The sequence below is a fragment of the Varroa jacobsoni genome, unplaced genomic scaffold (assembly GCF_002532875.2).
Source record: "Varroa jacobsoni isolate VJ856 unplaced genomic scaffold, vjacob_1.0 scaffold_1140, whole genome shotgun sequence".
In the NCBI taxonomy this organism is placed as follows: Eukaryota; Metazoa; Arthropoda; class Arachnida; order Mesostigmata; family Varroidae; genus Varroa; species Varroa jacobsoni.
This window is the reverse complement of record NW_019214042.1, coordinates 18,048-36,429: the sequence shown is the minus strand read 5'-3', so window position 1 is coordinate 36,429 and position 18,382 is coordinate 18,048. Positions and strand designations below refer to the sequence as shown.

At 45.4% G+C, this 18,382-nt stretch overlaps 1 protein-coding gene across 1 annotated transcript in view; it reads right to left on the bottom strand.

Moving 5' to 3' along the window:
- Positions 1-18,382, bottom strand: part of LOC111267006 (uncharacterized) — a gene marked incomplete at its 3' end in the record, with an annotated part of 59,987 nt that overhangs the window by 35,125 nt on the left and 6,480 nt on the right. The window contains 1 exon segment of the mRNA XM_022844938.2: positions 15,709-16,323. Within this exon segment, the coding sequence (XP_022700673.1) occupies positions 15,709-16,323 (615 nt within the window).

Below are 18,382 nucleotides of genomic sequence, written 5' to 3'. Positions count from 1 at the left end.
CTATCATATTTTTGTCACTGCCGCTGAAGGACCTGCAACAGCAGCAGGAGCGGGAACAGCAGCAGCAATGATAACAGAGCCGTACATCAACCGGCCCAACTATTATTGGTATTCAGTCAGAGAGACGACACCAAAGCTGCTAATAATGCACAAAGAGATTGGTATTTAGCAGACCGGGGGGGCGGGGGGGGGGGATCACTCGGTATTTCCTCATGGTGCCACTGTGACAGGATGATTTACATATACATCTGTTGCCATTATTTAATAGTTAATACACGGTCCATCTAATCTGTCCATACAGAACTAACAGCGTACAGCAGTAGCAGAAGACAGACGAGAGAACTAAGCAGTATGACGATTACGCTAAACTTAGTACTAAATATAATTCCCTAAGCATGCACACGCGCGCGTTACGTAGCGTGTAAGTTCCCGCCTTTATTGATTCAGATTACTATAGCTAATTGCTTTTTCTCTAAAAATATTATGGCACAATTATCATCTACAAAATTAACGTTGTGTCCGTATAAGTTTTCATATGGATGTTTATAGATCTCAAATTCTAAAAGGAAAAAAGGACAGGGGGCTATTCCTTAGAGTCGATCAGCAGTTGCGTGACCATTTAAATACACTGCTTGTCTTTAGTTAATCCCATATAAGAATGAGCGGTTCGTGCTATGTGTGTTGCTGCTGCCAAAGACACCAAGCCGCAGCACGCCCATTGATGACCCACAGTAGCAGGCAGGCCAGACGACCTTCGTTCGTTGTTAGTTGTACCACGAAGCAGCACTGTTAGTCCAGCTCCTCGACTTCACCAGCGCCTTTCCGCCCTGTACATCTGAATAGAACAAGGCCCCGCAACCGCGAGGAGCCCCTTCCGTTATTCTTCCCCTAAAACCTCCATGCATTCCATTGCGTCACAGTCTTCTCGGTCATCCCCCAATCCCTTTGCCCCGTCGTTAGCTTACCCTTGAGGCTCCCCCACACTATGTCCCACAGTCTCGTCAACCCCTTATCCTTCTGCGCTTGTCCTCCCCTAGCATAGTTTTCCGTTCCCCCACGTCCAATCCACGGACCCCTTTTCCCTGGTTTGGCTAACCCCCATCCCAAGGTCTGTCGGCTTGTCAAGCCGACTTCTGCTATACCTACATCATCATCATGATCACCCTCTCCGGCGGACTTTTCCCGCACTCCTCTCAAAGCTTCCCCGTCTGCTCCCAGACTTCAGTTCCCCTTCCATTCTCAAAACTTCCTCGCCCTTAGTGGACCCCAAGCCAACCCACTTATCTCCCCAACTGTCTATCCATGCATCCCACTCGAAAGTCAGCACGTGTTCACTTCATTGTTGCACTGAATCGTAGTTGTTGGGCAGGTCAGACGAGCAAGCCCCGAATCTACGTTGTGACTCTCGATTTGCGGATAGCGTTGTATCCCTAATACAGATGCAGCACATGCACAGGAAGACACCTAACATTGAACGAACGACGGGCGTACGTTCACCTGTACCCTCAGTACTGCAAGGGATATGTAAATAAAGGTACTAGGAATGAATACATGATGGCAGGAATAATAATAGAAATAATAATGATGTTTCCAAGTAATACCAAGACCACGTTTCCCTTATAATGCTAAATTAATGGCTGCATAGTTTACCCCTAGTCGAACTGTCTTCAGCCAGTAGCCTGCTAGTACCTCTAAGAACATTTTTCGAAATCTATGTTTAAATATTCTTCTACGATTGAACTTCGGATTTTGTCCAAGTATTAAAAAGCTAATAACTTTATCAATTTATGATAGAACATAACGAACTGGAGTACCTTTTGTTGAAGGCAGGCGCAACGAAAAGCAAAAGCATCTCTCGCTAGCACGTGACAAAATTTAAATCATAATCATTATCAGGACCATCACACAATAAAGACAAAGCGCATAATAATTTAGCACAGGGCTTTTTTTTTTTTTTCCTGAGCTGCTTCGTAGAATAACCACCCCGTGAGACGATAACTTAATGTAACTGCCTGATTAAACCTGCTAAGATTTAGAGCAGCGTAAATAACTGGACTGATTGCCGTAGGCAGCTAATCATTTAACCTGAACTCTGACATGTACGTCCTTTTTTAAACGCGTGCTTATGTAAACCTTTATAGCTACATAACTGATCAAGCAAAATCTACTGGTGTACGAATCAATGTTTGTATGTGGTACATACTTGAAATACCTAGCACTTTACCTCTGGGACAAAAGTGACCCTCTTAATAGATCAGTGTGCAGTATTCCTGCATGACAAACTACCGTTTTTTCTCCCGCTACCAAATGCCTGCCCGCGCCAGGCAAATGCACAGATGAGTGTAGGATATGTCCTTGTCGCTCACCAAACTGTCGTAATAGCCAGCTGATATAAATCTGTTAACATTTTTAACGTTCAGTTCAACCCCGTCAGAACTTTGGTTGATAAAGCGACCCTCAATCAATGTGGCAGCGGCACCGTCTGCTACTAGACAAGTTGTTAGAACTTAGAAATTAGACTCAGCTCTCGCAAGTATCTTTTTTTCTGCATTCTATTTCAGTTATCATATATTACTCGGCGTCCAGTTCATGTTCCTCTATACGCAAGCGAATAACAAGACTTTCCTTTAAAAAAAAATGAAAGATATCCTTTACAGAAAATATCCTTCGTTTAACTCAAACTATTAATCCATTTGCATACTATTTTCATTATGCAAAAGTATGTAGCAGAATATATCTTTCTTACCAAGCCTTCACGTGAGTCTTTGTCTCAGAAGAGTACGTTTAAACATACACCTAAAACATGTGTACGAGATTTGGTGGACGGCGCATGATTTCTCTCGTATTTTTTACTTGCTATAGATATATAACGACACGATATATATGGACTACCCGTTTGGAGCTGACTTCCCATTATAACCACTATAGATATACTAAATACAATTACTCGGAACGTACGTTCCAGAATATCAATCGTTTATTAGTATGTAAAAATAATAATAATTAACATATAACGACTTTTATGAATAAACTGATTACTCGGGTTACGGTATATTATATACACATACGGATCTCGCTTTTCCATTTCTCTTGCCCTAGTCGTTACGACAGCAAAAAAAGTGATAAAGAGTGCTAAGAAAAATAGGCTTATTTTGAAACCTGATGACGGCACGTTGTCAACACGATTTGAAGGACTCACCCGCCTAGAGTTGCCAAGTCAACTAGTCGATAGATACCAATTGTCAGACCTGTTTATTCTTCATCTATTGCATTTAAACATCATCATTGAACTCTTTCACCATCTTTTTCGTGCCCTTATCGCCTGCAACCCCCGACGCCGACACCCTGCAGAATTACGGTGCTAAAGTGCTAGCCATGCGACCGCAGAGTAAAAGCACAATTTTACTGATTTAACAATTGTTTACCTTTTCACTTAATATTGGCTTAGTTGACTTATAAAAACAGATGTGTCTCATTGTAAGTATGAGCTAGGCTGCCAAACGGTTAAACGTGGAAGCTACATACATACATACATTGCGACTATATACTCATATACATATACGCATATGGATAGAAAAGCTTTCGTTGCTATATTCCGCGTATCACCAATGCTGTTTAAGCGAACATTGAATAAATATGCTAAAGAGGTAGACAGCTACTACTGTAGAATGCTGTCCCTTGTACCATTATCATTATAGGGACGATGAAAACCTCTAAAATAGCCGTTCTCACTGCTCCTGTTTCGCATGATCTGCAGTCACGTGAAATGATCTCAGTCATTATCGGTTTTCTTACCATGGCTATTATAATCATCATTGCTAAGTCCTTGTCGAAATCATGGCCAAAAGAAAATGCCCTTTCAGCGTTATTGCTATCAATGCATATCGTCTGGCATTTAGCATGACCCACATCATCATCATCATCGTTACCATTGTTGTTGTTGTTGCTGGTGTTGTTGTTATGCCAGCATTAGAAATGAAAGTACAATGACAAAGAAGCTATGCCCCAACACCATAGTCATCAACATCAGCTTGTTCAGTATCATCATTCCGTTAGAAATACTTTTAGAGATACTGGCCGTCATGTTTGGCTCCATTTTTCGCTCAGTTACCGCCATCTGTAGTAGCAGTCATAGTTGTGAACCGTAACTGTTGTCATTGTTATCAACATCAGGTCGGACGTGTCAGCGATAAGATGATAATTACCAGTGTAGAAAAGAACGCTGGCAGTGTCGTTCTGTTAGCATCATCATCGTTAGAACCGAAAGCAAACGTACCCACGCTTGTGATTTTGCCATCAACATTTACCGCAGGTCTCTAGCTATTAAATTTGGCTATAAAAAATAGGACAAGATAAAAAAAAAATAAAAAAAAACTCAGAACTATAATAACCTTTCGAATCGTGGTATTTGTAACATGTGTAAAAGTTATGTCAGCGTCATCATTCTAACCATTAGTTGAAGCACAGTTGGTTTAGGTATTACGGGGCTGTCGTCACCGACAGCCAACATATTTAATTGTCGTCCACACAAATAACATTAGATTCTGCGTATAACGATAGAACAACACTTCTCATCACCTTCACTCGAAGCAGGTAGCTGCGGTAAAAGTTTTAGCCTCAACAGACGGTCTACAGGATCCAATAATAAGCGACGACAACATCATCTTTGCCAAGCCGATCCTATCGACTGCTGCGGCAGCCGCCGTTTCGCACAATTTAATAATGCCATTTAATTCACCTTCTGCTTACTCATAGTTATCGGCAAGCGCATTATTATCATGATTATCAACATGTCATTATAGCTATATATACACAACACATAGCACCAATGACAGTGGTACTCTTTGCGGTAGTCGAACGAGCACCAGCTAGAGTTTGGGGGCGCGCCGACGACGATGACAAGAGTAGCACCAAAAAAGACGAAGCAGCTGCTGAACGCAATGGCGGCCCACAATTCTCGTTTGCGCTCCCGTCGCATCCCTTTCATCCCCATCACTGTCTGCCATCCCATCCCCATCCCCATCCCCCCCGAACTCTGATCAAAAGCACGTGCTTATAATATTGTCATACACTCTACCCCAGAGATACTGGCCGTAACAAAACTATAGCGGCTGTGCGGCCGAATGGAGCTCGTTCAAGCACCTCAAACAAACGAACTACCGTCGAATTAGCTGACGGATGATTTTCTAAAAACAACTACATAATAGCGTACAATAGACTGGAATAGCCAGACGTTTATAGGTAAAATTAGTTAAACAGTAAAATAATGGACGGATCAAATATTAATTATGCTCCGCAATGAAAACAGCATTTTCACTGTCGTGGGTGCCATCATCGTAACTATTGTCGGAAGTGGAGGAAGAAGGCAAGGAAAACGGGAAGCTTCAAGCAGTACCAACGAAAATAATAGTCTCTAAATTCCAGAAAACCGCTTGATATGTGGCACAGGCACGCGACGACAAATGTCTTATCACTGAGAGAAGTCAAGCCATCCGTGTGTGGCGGCAGGGCTTAAAAGCAGCAAGTCGTTAACCTATTTGGCTCTCAAGTTGTCTCTAAAATGAAAACCGTTGTTGCTGCCGTAATTTTCGTTGCTGTTATTCACGCTGGTCTACAAGCACTAATGACACAATACCAGCATAGGCCCACCATAGGCAGCAGCGTTCGAGCAACGATGCAAGTAATGGAAGCTCATATACTGCGACGTGCATCGTCTTCCATCGTGCAGCAGCAGCAGCAGCACGAGGCAGCCACGGCGCGAAAACGTACAGAGACATACTTTCACGGAGACGGAATAGCTGCTGCTAGTAGTAAACACACTAAACAACTAGCGGGCTAAACGCGACCGAAATCACCCGTCCGCGCCTAAAAAACAGAAGAACAACCAAACACGTGAGGAGAAGCAGGAGTGTAGAGAAAGAACACAAACTGCAACACCGGCTGCCACTGTGGCGCTAGTAGCAGCACAAACACAAAGTATTTGTAATCGTCGTCGTTGTACAAATGGTGGTAGCAGCAATGAGTGTCTGCAGTAACATTGGACCGGTCAAGTGACGTCATCAACCAGCGATGGACATTTGAGAGTAACAGACAGAACTGGGCGCAGCGGGCGGGCACGAGGCGGCGGCGGCGGCGGCGGCGGTGGCAGGGCAACGGCGGCTCGTCCAAACGGTACCACTAGAACAGTTCTGCTAGTGCCGCTGCAATAACAAACCAGCTAAACAGCCAGAGACCGAACGAACTTAATCCCAAAATAAAAGACGATCTGAAACAATCATAAAGACTGTTCCATTTCCTTTCGTCTGATCCCCTTGTTACTAAATCTCTAATGACTGATCGCATGCGTACTATACTAGCCTTTTAAGCTTCCAATGCCCACATTGTTGGGCAAGCTTTCACAGTAGTTCAAACGAATCACACGATCGAGATCTCCTTCAATTAAGTTAATTTATCCGTCAGTAAACTCTTCAATTCGTAAAAGATTCGATATCGACGATTCACACCCCGGTCCTTAATATTGTCTCAGCTGCCACCCTAGGAAAAAAGTTACCTATCCAGAGGTCTCACGGCGACAACTATCGCGATTACGTAGTACTATTACAACTAGTATCTAACTAAATGGCTGTCGTTGCCCTTTTCGCTGCTACTGCCTCTGTATCACTCGAACTCGTCATTTACGGCAGCGGCCACGACCGCCGCCAGCGTGATCAATTCCTCTTCAGCTCTCACATGGCAGAGATGCCAGCTGCCGCGGCCGCAGATAGTAATTGTCATGAAAATACAACGGCAACAGCAGCGACGGCCACGATAGCCGGTAGTGACGCTCGTGGCGGTTGTGTTCAGGGCGGCTGTTAGCGGCTTCTCTTCTTGGTCATTCGGTCCCATTCTTATTCCTTGCTGATGTCTGCCGCCCTGCCACTGATTCTGCTGCTGCGTCCGCCGCCACAGTACTTTCATTCAATACTGTGTTTCTGCCGATATCATTGTGGTTATTTTCGTTGTCGTTCCTGCTTCTGTCACTGCTGTTTTTCTTTGCTAGAACAATATTGCGGCCCTACTACGCGGACACATACAAACGGACGATGGCCAAGTTCCACGAATGAAGTTATTTGTACACGGAGGAACCGCACGCATAGGCTTGGCTCTCTACGCCATATACTCGAACTCTCACGAACAAATGGAGAAACCACACGCAGCGGCAAACGAGCAAGCGGACGGCGGATGGCAGACAGACTCTCGTCAGCGTTGCTGGTCCGCTAAGCTGTGTGATGCTGCTGTTAATAATGATGATGAACTGATGCCTGGCTACTACCATATTACAGTTATGATGAGGGTCATTTCTAAGATATCCGATATATATTGAAGAATTATCTGCCGTTATGTAACAGCCCTGAAACAGCCACTTTCGCCATTTGCAAGGAACTGTTTATAACATCTGTCGTAACCTTCCAATGTTTCCTTACATCTTTAGAGTGTGCTCAGCCGATACGCTCTTCGGACCTATGCGTCTTTATCATCGTAACTGTCACCCCTAGCCCATTTCGAAAAGCGATGCAAGTTTAGTCAAGCATATCATGGCACACAATTGACTACTATAACAACAACTATTCTAGCGAAAGCCATCATACGCAAGCAGTAGCAGCAAACCCCCTTCCTCCTTCCTCCGATCTCCCTTCCTCGCTCACTTGTTCCTTTTGCACACAGCTACAGACATTCTAACAGTATCATACTCAGCAGCAGCAGCAGCAGCAGCAACGTCTTCACTATCGGCATTAAAATGATCATTCAATGAACATGCCATTTAAATAGGCTCTTTTTGCTCCGCCCCTTTTTAGCTGGATGTTGCCGTGTCTGGTCCTCGTGAGAGCGGAGCCCGAAAGAGAGATGGCCGTTCGTTAGCTGGTAGTTCTGGGTGGCCACTCTGTCGGACGGATAGCTACGCCGACTAGCGGAGAGATTGACAAACCCAGTACACGAACGACAACAACAGGTGCCGGCGTTGCTGCTGATACTGCTGATGTTTTGCTAGCGCTATTAGCCATCCTCCTCCTAACCAACGAATCCGGTAGGAGATTGTTACAGGTTAGTAGTGTTCTAGAAAAGTATGCCATTTACGATTTCCATCGATGAATACAAGCCACCAAGGTTCAGCAGCATCAAGATAAGCGCACATTTTTCATTTGTCAGCTTGTGGAACTCCTGTCTTCGACGTTTTTCGACAACAAAATTGGAATCCTACTGATCGTGATTGTAATAGTGAGCGTCGCCAACATAACAGCCACTTATCAGCTGTTCATCAACGACAATCGCCATCGAATCCCGTCAGCAGCTTTTTAGCGTCTTGAATATCGCCCGTACTCAGCTTTGTTTTGTCTTAGACTTTTCTGTACTTATAGCTTTCCGCGGCCGACGTTGTCGCTGCCGCAGCAGTGACAAGGGTCGCGGTCAATGGTTGAGCTTTGTTTGGTGCTTTTCGCCCTGCGTCATTGCTTTTAAGCGAAGAAAAGCTACAACTCATGTCACTAAATTCATTCATTCCTTCATTCATTCATAAGCCTTCCGTTTGTTCATTTAGTTGGTTGGTTGGTTGGTTGGTCCGTCTATTGGTCCGCTCATTCACTTAGTCAGTGAGGCTAGGTGGGTCGGTCAGTCAATCAGTCAGTCAGTAACTCGTTCAATGACTTGAAACAGGAGCAGAGAGAACGTAGCAGCTGCAGCTGGTAATGCCGTTGTCGATATTAGTCCTGCAGCCGTCGCCGTCGTTGCTGTAGCAGCAGCGGCCGCCACGCGCTCAAACTAGAACCGGACCCACTCGGTGGTCGTCATATCTGTGGCAAAGCCGGTGTGAATCAATGTCGGAATTGTATAAGCAGAGAACTTTTACACGATTCCTTTCAACTGGCAAACGAGAAAAAGTTTGGCTTTTACTACAGACTGTTAATGGTTGTAAGCTGTTTATACGATGAAACCCATAAAAAAAGCGATTTTTTGGTCAAAAATATACGTTCTGCTGGTGATGATGGTGGTCATAATTATTCGCATACAACTCGACATGGAATGATTTAGCACAGATAAAAGATAACTGTTATTAGCGGAGTGCACAGACAGACGTATAAGCTTTGGACACGGTTCTAACTCTAGAAGCCTTCGATGGAAAAATTACTATGTAACACATCGACTATGTGTTTACTAGCAGCAATTTTAACAAAACTCTCAATTTAACTTTTGACCACTTCTCCGCTTTCACCTGCAGTCTCGTTTCGTTTATACATTTGGACCAGTGCACTGTACAAGGACCGTTCTTCCTATGGCTATTAGCCTTGAATCGACCTATTTCCTGAATCCATAATGAAACTTCCTCTTCCTTCCTAAGCCCACCGAGAAGATATAATGTTACGTCACAGAATGGCTTTTTTAAAAGGGATGACACAAAGAGAGGCCAACTGCCAGTTATAGGGACCACACCCATAACAACCTGATTGCACTGACTCTAAGCGTAACTTGTAAGCTACTAAATCTTTTCAGCCACCTTCAAAAGCCACTGTAACAGCAGCCGTTGCCGCCGCCGGTCGGGCAGCCGACCCTTTCGAATGTGTGCGACTTTTCGTCTCGGTCCGCCTCTTATAGCTATCCATCCATCCACTCACCACTCCCAGTGGTGGTGGGAACAGTCTTCCCTTTATCCATCCCTTCCTCCCTCCCTCAGCTCGCTTCTTTCCCGTTGTCGCTTTTCTGTCCTCCAACGTCTGTCCTGCCTGCCCGCCTAAGCGCCCCTTTGCCTCACTTGCTCATCGTTACTCCTGCCACCATCAGCGCCTCCATCACCAGCACAAGTGCAACCGGCGAGCGATGGCGGTGGCCGCTGCGCGGCCCAGAACAGAAAGTACAGAGCTCCTTAAGAGGTTCTCACTTTGTCAGCTCTGTCCGCCTGCTCTGTCTCAGTAGCAGCGTGGCATGACACCGTTTACCGTTGTTCATCGGTACTACGACCACCACTAGCCGTTCTGCTAGTATGGCAGCAGTCTGCCTGTTGCCAAACACCCCACTCTAGACCGACAGACACGAGGCGGTGGACGCAGCGGCGGCGCCGGCTGCACTGCTGGTAGCAGCGGTACCGTGGCGGAGCTAGACGCTCCCACATCCCCTCCTCCCAATTTCTGGACTACCCCCCTCCCCCATCTGACTTTTCCTCCCTTTCTCCCTAAGTTCCCCTGTAGCACGCTTCTCCTCTTGTAGTAGGAGACGAGACTTGCCCAACTGGGACAGACGAGTGTAAACGTGAACTCCCCGCGCAAGCTACCGACCCCATCTACCCAATAGTCTTCCGCTATTTCCCTCAAATAACTCCGTCGTTCAGGCCTAGCTTCCCGGTCTCCAGCTCGACCCCTCCCCCAATAAGGTGGTTAGCTTTTCCCTTCTCGTTGACCTTCGCAGCAGCTGAGAGGGGTTAAGGAAAAGCGGGGCTGCGGCCGAAGTCGCTTCTCTGTTGTCGACTGCGATTTGATAGCTTTGGCCCCCCAGTGAGCCCAGCCCTTGGGCACCCCATCAGCTTACACAACACGCTGATCCCCTCTGGTTTGCCTCCATTTCTTCCCCAGAAGTATCCCATCTGCCGCGCTGCTCCCGCAATTGCGGCGGTGGTGACTGTAGCTGCAGAGGTGATGGCGGGAAGCTGAGAAGAGGGTTTCGGGGCAAAAAGGCAAACACCCCACTTCGACGGCGGTCGCGGAAATGGTGTCGTCGCCAGTGCGTTATACCAGTGAAACGGCACAGAGGAGTAGGGGGCCACGGGGCCACATAGTGATAAGGGCGTAGGGTTGAAAGCGAGAGAGTCAGACGGAACAGGGGGTGAAAAACAGGGAGCGGATGCGGCAAGTAGGGGACCAGGCAACCCGGGGAATCAATAAGGGGCTGGCGGGTGGAAGTGAGGTTGAGGACCGAGTGGCAGCGGCGGCTACCCTGATTAAGGCTCGAGAGAGGGATGCAATATGAATAGAAGAGAGCCCCTGTTCCGAGGGAACCCCCTGCTGACGTCATCAATCCTTAATTGCCCCGCTACTACTGCCATGCACGTCCTACACAGGCATAGGCACGCACATTTATTCACAGACGTACGTACACATCCTCTATCTACTGGACGAGCGCCGGCGCCTCGCATGGTTAGGCGATTGGCCTGATCTCTAAATCGACCGATGACCATAGTTAGCAGCACCATATCAGACGGCGGTCAAAAAAGTTAGACATAGGCGGAATGTCTATAGAGCATACGTTCGCGTTTACACATACACGCACACACACGGCACTTCAGAACATGTGCATGCAAATGTAAAGCAAACACTTAAAAAGTTCACTGATCCTATTCTACTCAGACAATTTCGAGACACATTAACTAGCCTTTGGAAATCAGACAGTATGGGAAAGTGGAGCTAATCCTACACGGCCCGAGGAATATCGTTCATGGCGTTGCACTGATTGCTCAATACTGTAAGTTACGCTTGTTATTTACCGTTGAACGCCTTCTAATGTTATCAAAGGCGAAACAGTTATCTCAAGTAAATCAAGCAAGCCTCATTTTGGTAGCGTCGCAGTATGTAGCAGTTTATTTCGGATAGTTTGTGGTAATTTTTCCTTCCAGAAGTCCAGGTCAGAACATATGTAGAGCATCGAGCACATGTGTTAACGCGCACGTTGGCTCTCCATTGTCTCATTGGCTCACGAATGAACTGCTCCGTCTGCTGCTGCTACTGCATTTAGCTCTACCACTATCAGCGGCGGGACCCGCGACTCAACACTGGTCCATCATCGCCTAGTGGTCGGCCGCCGGCTCTGTAAGGCTATCTGCAATAGCACCCGCCACCACCTGGCGGAGCAGCTCACCAGTCATCGGCATGCCCTTCATCTAGTCATCAATGCATTCATCCAAAACGGCGAATGCAAAGTACGACCGCGATCGCCACCGCAGCCACAATGCCCAGTCAACGGTATTGTTCACACGTCATGTCAACAACAACAACAACAGCCACAGCAGCGGCAAAGGCAATGATGACAACAAGGGCGACGACAATAACAACAAAAATATCAACGCTGCCAGCAAGCCCAGCATTGGCACGGCAACGATGGCTGATGAGGTCATTGACCTGCCTCACACAGTCGGACGCACACATATATATGTACGTACATACGAATAGACATACTGGCGGACTTATTGAGCACACTAGGTCGCATTCATACCTACCTACATACATACGTACATAACTCCTCAGGCGCGCAAACTCTATAGGGTAGATTCCACGCAGCAACGACCTTTTGTCACCTCGGAGACGCAGCTAAAAACGACCGATTATTACGATAATGATGCTCATTATGATCATGTGGATGACGGCAGCGATACTAAATAACTCATCGGTGCCTGACAAGTCGCGAAGCCGAGACAGAGAAAAAAAAACCGCAGTGACAGCGGACACATGCTACCGCGCTGCGGTGAATCATTTCGTTGCTGATGGAGACAGTGGTAGAGAAAGAGGGACGATCATGCGAGGAACAACAGCCTGTGGTCCTTCTACACTGAAAAGGGGCAAATGCGCACAGCCTCAGTGGTCTCCACGGTTACAGCAGTGGAAGGAGCATGGGATAGCTTATACATGGTCATAGGTGACTTTGTACCGTGGCGCGTCGAGTCAGAGGAACCACGGGATAATTAGTTGAAACTTTCTTCGCGGCCAATGTCCGGCATAAGTAAATGGACTGACATCACATTACAGCGTGGCGAATCTCCGTTCATTTCAGTACGAACGTGCAAGCGAGTGTAATGCGCGCACTCAGCAGATAAACAGCCGCAAATTACTCGACCTAGTATTGACTCGTTCGGGTAAAATGCTAAATATCGGTTGTCTGCTTTATGCGTATTGCATTCCCGAAATATGCTATATTTCCGCTGCCATGGAAGCTCTGCTACCGGCTGTAACAAATTCGAAATTTCAAATAGTAACGCCTCGATAGTCGAAATTCAAGAGGCTGAATGGTTGGCTATATACCGAGTTACAATAATCACGTATGCATTATATATCTCGTATGAAGGCTGCCATCATCGACCACTGGTTTATAGGTTAATTATCTATTTTATGACACGACTGCGTGTATGCACAATACAAATTTCCTCTAATGAAAAACGAATTTACGCTGTAGCGCGATCCGCTTCCATACGATAAATCGCCGATGCCGGAATTCCCCGGCAGCGTTATAGAATGAACGGCCGGCGAGGGGAATCCTATAGGAAAATGAAAAATGTTGAGACAACAGGCATACATATGTGACACAACGAAAACATCAAGAGGTGTACAAGCAATGCTCAATTATAGAACACAGCTTTCACTTGTTTGTTTATAAACGCCAACGTAAAGTGAAAGAGAGCAGAGCGCTGTTACCGTTTATAATCTGTTTGTCAATCAAGGTATTAGAATAATAACAATAATGATTATTAAGACAACACACCAGCGCTGGCGAGGTTAATTGCGCGGTCATTTTGCAGTGAAAAGAATAGAAAGGTGAACACTCCTAACGCAAGGAACACGAAGGTCGAACAAGGCCAGAGTAATCTTAAGGTAGAGCGGCGAGTTTCATGATCATGGTTGTCATCATCATCAATAGCAGCAGAAACAGTACCATCGTCAACTTCTTTGCCTTCTCTTCTCGTAGGCCATTGGCGACTGCTGCTGGTGCTGCTGTTGGTGATGATGATGCTGATGCTAGTGTCATACCTTGTTGGCAGAATGCTAGACATACACTAGACAGGCTAGGGACATTCCTGAAACAGGGCGGCGGGCACAACGGAAATCTGGACGGCAATACGAGCGGCTCTCATGATGCGGGCACACAAAACAGCCACAAAAAAAAATGAACAATGAGCATTCGCCACACAGCGACCACTGTTAGCTGCAGAAGTGGCTACGACCGATTCGTTCTCTGGAGCGAAGGAGAGAGTATTCAGAAAAATAGCGGCAGCTACAAGAATACAAACAACAATATCTTAGCAGTTAAGACACCACTCCTCAGATTGGCACGAGGCACAAAAAAGAAATAGCTTCTACAAGTGTTGGATAAAATCAACCCTCGGTTGTCGAGAATTGTTGAATAGCAGTGAGGACTGAGGTATGAGTGAGACACGAACTCATGCTTTAGCCTACGGAGCTTATTCTGCTTTACGAAAAGTGCTACTCCGTGTTCAGCCGACAATATTAAAATTGACACAAATGTCTAATGATGGTCACTGGTTGGACAGACGTTTACCGCACACGCCTGAATCACACAATTTATGCAGGATGCAGGCCATGTTTATTATTGCCATGTATGACACACAAGCCGAAATAATCTTTGATAACAGATGGTATCTCATAGGAGCTAAAAAAAAGCTTTGCTCAAAGGCAACTTATTAACGTATACAATCTTGGTTTTTGCACAATTAGCAGGCACGGACAATGCTTTGAGTGTCCTGTTGCTGCTGCTGGACACACCCACGCAACTATGTGTAAGTAATTCATTTTTTCTTCCATACATCACGTTATGCATAAACATCACATCTATGTATAAATCATCACACAGTTTTCAGTCAGTGTTTTCTGCCGGATGAATAATTTAAGCTTAATATAATTACACACTATTATTACCAGATAATGGTTCGGATTTACAGTAACAGGCCGCGTTCCCCTTCTTTTTGTATTTTGGGCAACAACACTTTTAGTGGCTTCTGTAGAATAAAACAAATTTTCTCAAGCTCCCAGTATTTTGATTTTATAGTAATTATAAGAAGCGTTCCTCAAGTTAATCTACCCTATGAAAAACGAGCATTGCGAATCTAAAATAACGCTTTACATTCTGCTTACTGTCAGAAATCAAGCTAGCTTTTGACGTACGCGCGGAAGAAGTGGTAGGCACGTCAACCGTACGATCACTAGATCAAAATACCCACCTTGTATTTTGTCCGTATTCTATATTTGTTTATTATATTAATGTGGGCAGGAAACGTCTGAATCTGAATGTCCACCTAAATATTATATTATGGCTTCTTAATGAACAAAGCAACATTCACGCATCGGCTACTTGATGCCCCACTCATATGCAATGCCTAATTCTGGATCCTAACAACAATAGCAACACTTTACACAGCAGCAGCTGTCGTCAATCGATGTCACGCTCGTTCAAGCAGGTGGTGATGAACGTAGCGTGGTGTGTCGTTCTCTTTGCTTAAATTAGTAGATTGTATTGCATGTCTACGAGCACATCTTTCATGTCTACTCGTGTGAGTGTTTGCTTCAAATTCCGTACGAGTGTATAGAGTATACTCACAAAGTGCTCGAACGACTGCCGTTGCTGCTTTAAGCTCGGCAGTGGTGCACGAGTACCCAGTTGACTTGGTTCGGACGTCATTAGACATTGTCACGATACCGTCACCGTACTTACTATCTATTGTTCGAGTCGCATGCGAAGTAGACGATGTAAATCTATTTACACCTAAGTTACGTATATATGATTAGCATTGGTATATCTTCTACTCCTGAAATAAATTTATGTACAATATACACTCCATAGTTTCATATGATGCTTATTTAGTAGCTATTTATAATCCGTATGTATACGTATGATGTGATGCATGTGTTAGCATTTTTAATTAACGGGTTTACGTTTCTGTGCGGGGATTGTGGTGACACTTACTTGAGGTGTCTGCGGTGGCGTGGGATGAGGAGGCTGAGGTTGAGGTTGATGTGGTGATGGTTGTGGTTGTGGTGGTTGCTGGTTGGCGACCGGGGGTGGTTGAGGGTTGTTGCTGCTGCTGCCGCCGCCGACTTGGGTAGGGGATGGTGGGATGTGGGGGCCATGAGGGCCGTGTGGGTACGGGGACAAGGCGCCGGGTGGTGTGCCTGGAGGGACCCCACCACGGCCTATTGTTGTTAACGGGGGCCCTACCGCGGCGACGTCCCCACGCAGAGGACTCCCCACCGGTGGCTGAACTAAATGGCTCGGGTGGCCGGGATGACCGGGATGCGGCGCCATGTGATAGGGTGGCCGTGCCCCCGGGGGTGCACCCGGCATCGTCGGCATGGCGCCGTGCGGATGCGGCCCGTGTGGCCCATGCGGCCCCATATACCCCCTGGGTGGTCCATAAGGCGAACCGGGTGGTAAAGCCCCTTGCATGGGCGGGCCATGAGCTGCCATGGGCGAATGGGGCGCAGGCGGACCGTTTGAGGGTGGCCGCTTAGGGCTTGGAGGCGCCTGAGAAGGAGCAGGTGCTGCTCCCTCCATCGCAGCCGCCGCTCCGCCGCCCTGCACCTGCGGACGAACAAATAAACCACCAGCAACAACAACACAATAACAACAACACAAGCGACAAGCGTAAGAGACGGGTGACAGACAGGTAGTAAAAATAAACAGATAGAGAAAATGAGCAAATGCGTGACAACGCAAACCAGCCAAAGGGCACCGCTGGGGATGGCCGTGGTATGGGGTAGTTGGCCCTGCTGGTTCTGGCTATTTTATACAGACCGCCGTTCCAAAAGCTTTCAAGGCGAGGCAATAAGGGAAGGCGTTAGATTGAGACAAATTTCCAGCTCACAGAATGTTAAAAAATAGTAGAACGACAGTGAAGATCAGTGATGGCTATGTCGGTCCATAGCAGTAACAGCATCGCCTCTCGAGCAGAGCAGACCAGTGAAGTGTCGAGCTATTCAAACAGTTTAAGAATACAGAGGCATCAGTACCGAGCTTATACAAAATATTTCGATTTCTCCCCATACTTAGCTTTTTTTATATTTGCTTTATACTCAGTGTGGGGCACGAAGGCATGGCGAGATAGCTGGGGGTCGACGAAGTGCTCGCGGTTGTCTAAAACTAGCTGTTCTGGCATGCACGAATCAGAAATGTTTCATCAACTAAATAACAGACAAAGCAAGCATTGACACTCACAGACCCACGTTTCAAACACGTGAGGACACCCAGGTTGTATATATATATATATATATATATAGTCGCTTTCTTCTAATATATATATATGGAAAAAGCGGCATAGCCGCAAAGCGGTGGCATAGTGAACAGCATGCAGTCATAAATCCAGAAAAATTGAAAGGTATGAAGATGTTTATGCTAAAGCAGATAAGCCGTACACACATATGGTGTATGATAAAGCTTTATGTGATCCTATTTTTTTCGCCTATAAGCTTAGCATACTAATTCTTGGCTAAAATGGTATCTCTTGAAAAAATTTCGTTCGAGATGATTTAACACGATCGCTTTATGCTAAAATCCGAGTTTTCGCAATCATAATAATTGTACAATAGGAAATTTATATTTTTTTCCAGTTGTCAAGTAAGTTCTTTGAATACTTCATACCGTAAGAAATATGATTTTAAAAACCGAAAAAGTAAATCTATTTTTTGAAAGATGAGTGAAAACCAGTTTTTGAAATGTTTTTCCATACAGGGTTGACGTAATTATGAGTATGCGTGCATACAATTATTATTAAATATACATATATATATATGAGTGAATGTTATAATCATAATCTAATGGCTATTGATGACACGTATAGTTCGCACAATTTACCCTGACGCATGTGCGCGTATCAGTTTCAGCATATATTGAATGATGGTTAGCACCTGACTATAGCTATAGCATACACTTTTCAGAATTGCTTAATCCTTCATTCTTCAAACTAGAAAAAAGCATTCAGCGCAGCGGAGAGTTAGGGAAAATCATGTATATACTTAAGCCAACCCAATAGAAACTAGTATTTGGCATAGAAAATAATAGTGCATTTAATCTAAAGGCAATGCTATCTGTTCTTCAAACCGCTATATGGAATAGTACAGCATCTAGCATCCTAAACTGTCAATCACTTCGGTTAGCCGAGCTCAAATCCGTATATAACGAATGTCAAGTGGTAACCTGCGATGGCCAGTATCTTATAGCCTGGTAAAGAAATGGGCCACAATAAGAAACGCACACGAGACACGTATTCCTTTGTATCTTTCATATTGTAAAAGAAATGGGTGCCCTAAGAGTCGGCTTAGCTAATTAAATTGACCAATATATATATATATATATATATATATATATATATATATCGAAAGTGTACCCTGTAGTTTGTCTCTGTATATGGTGACTGCTGGTAGTTGGAATGGTTCTCTAGTCCAACAAACGGCGACGACGACAACGACGAGTTACCTGTCTACTCCTGCTGTCACTTCGTGGAATTCGAGGCAAGACTGCCGTTAAAAACGGTGTCTTTTATGTTCAAACTATTTTTGTGGGAAAATTGTTTATAATTGCCGATTCATAACCAATAAAAACGTTGTATTTATTTCTTCCATAAGCTTGAATATATGTTACACAT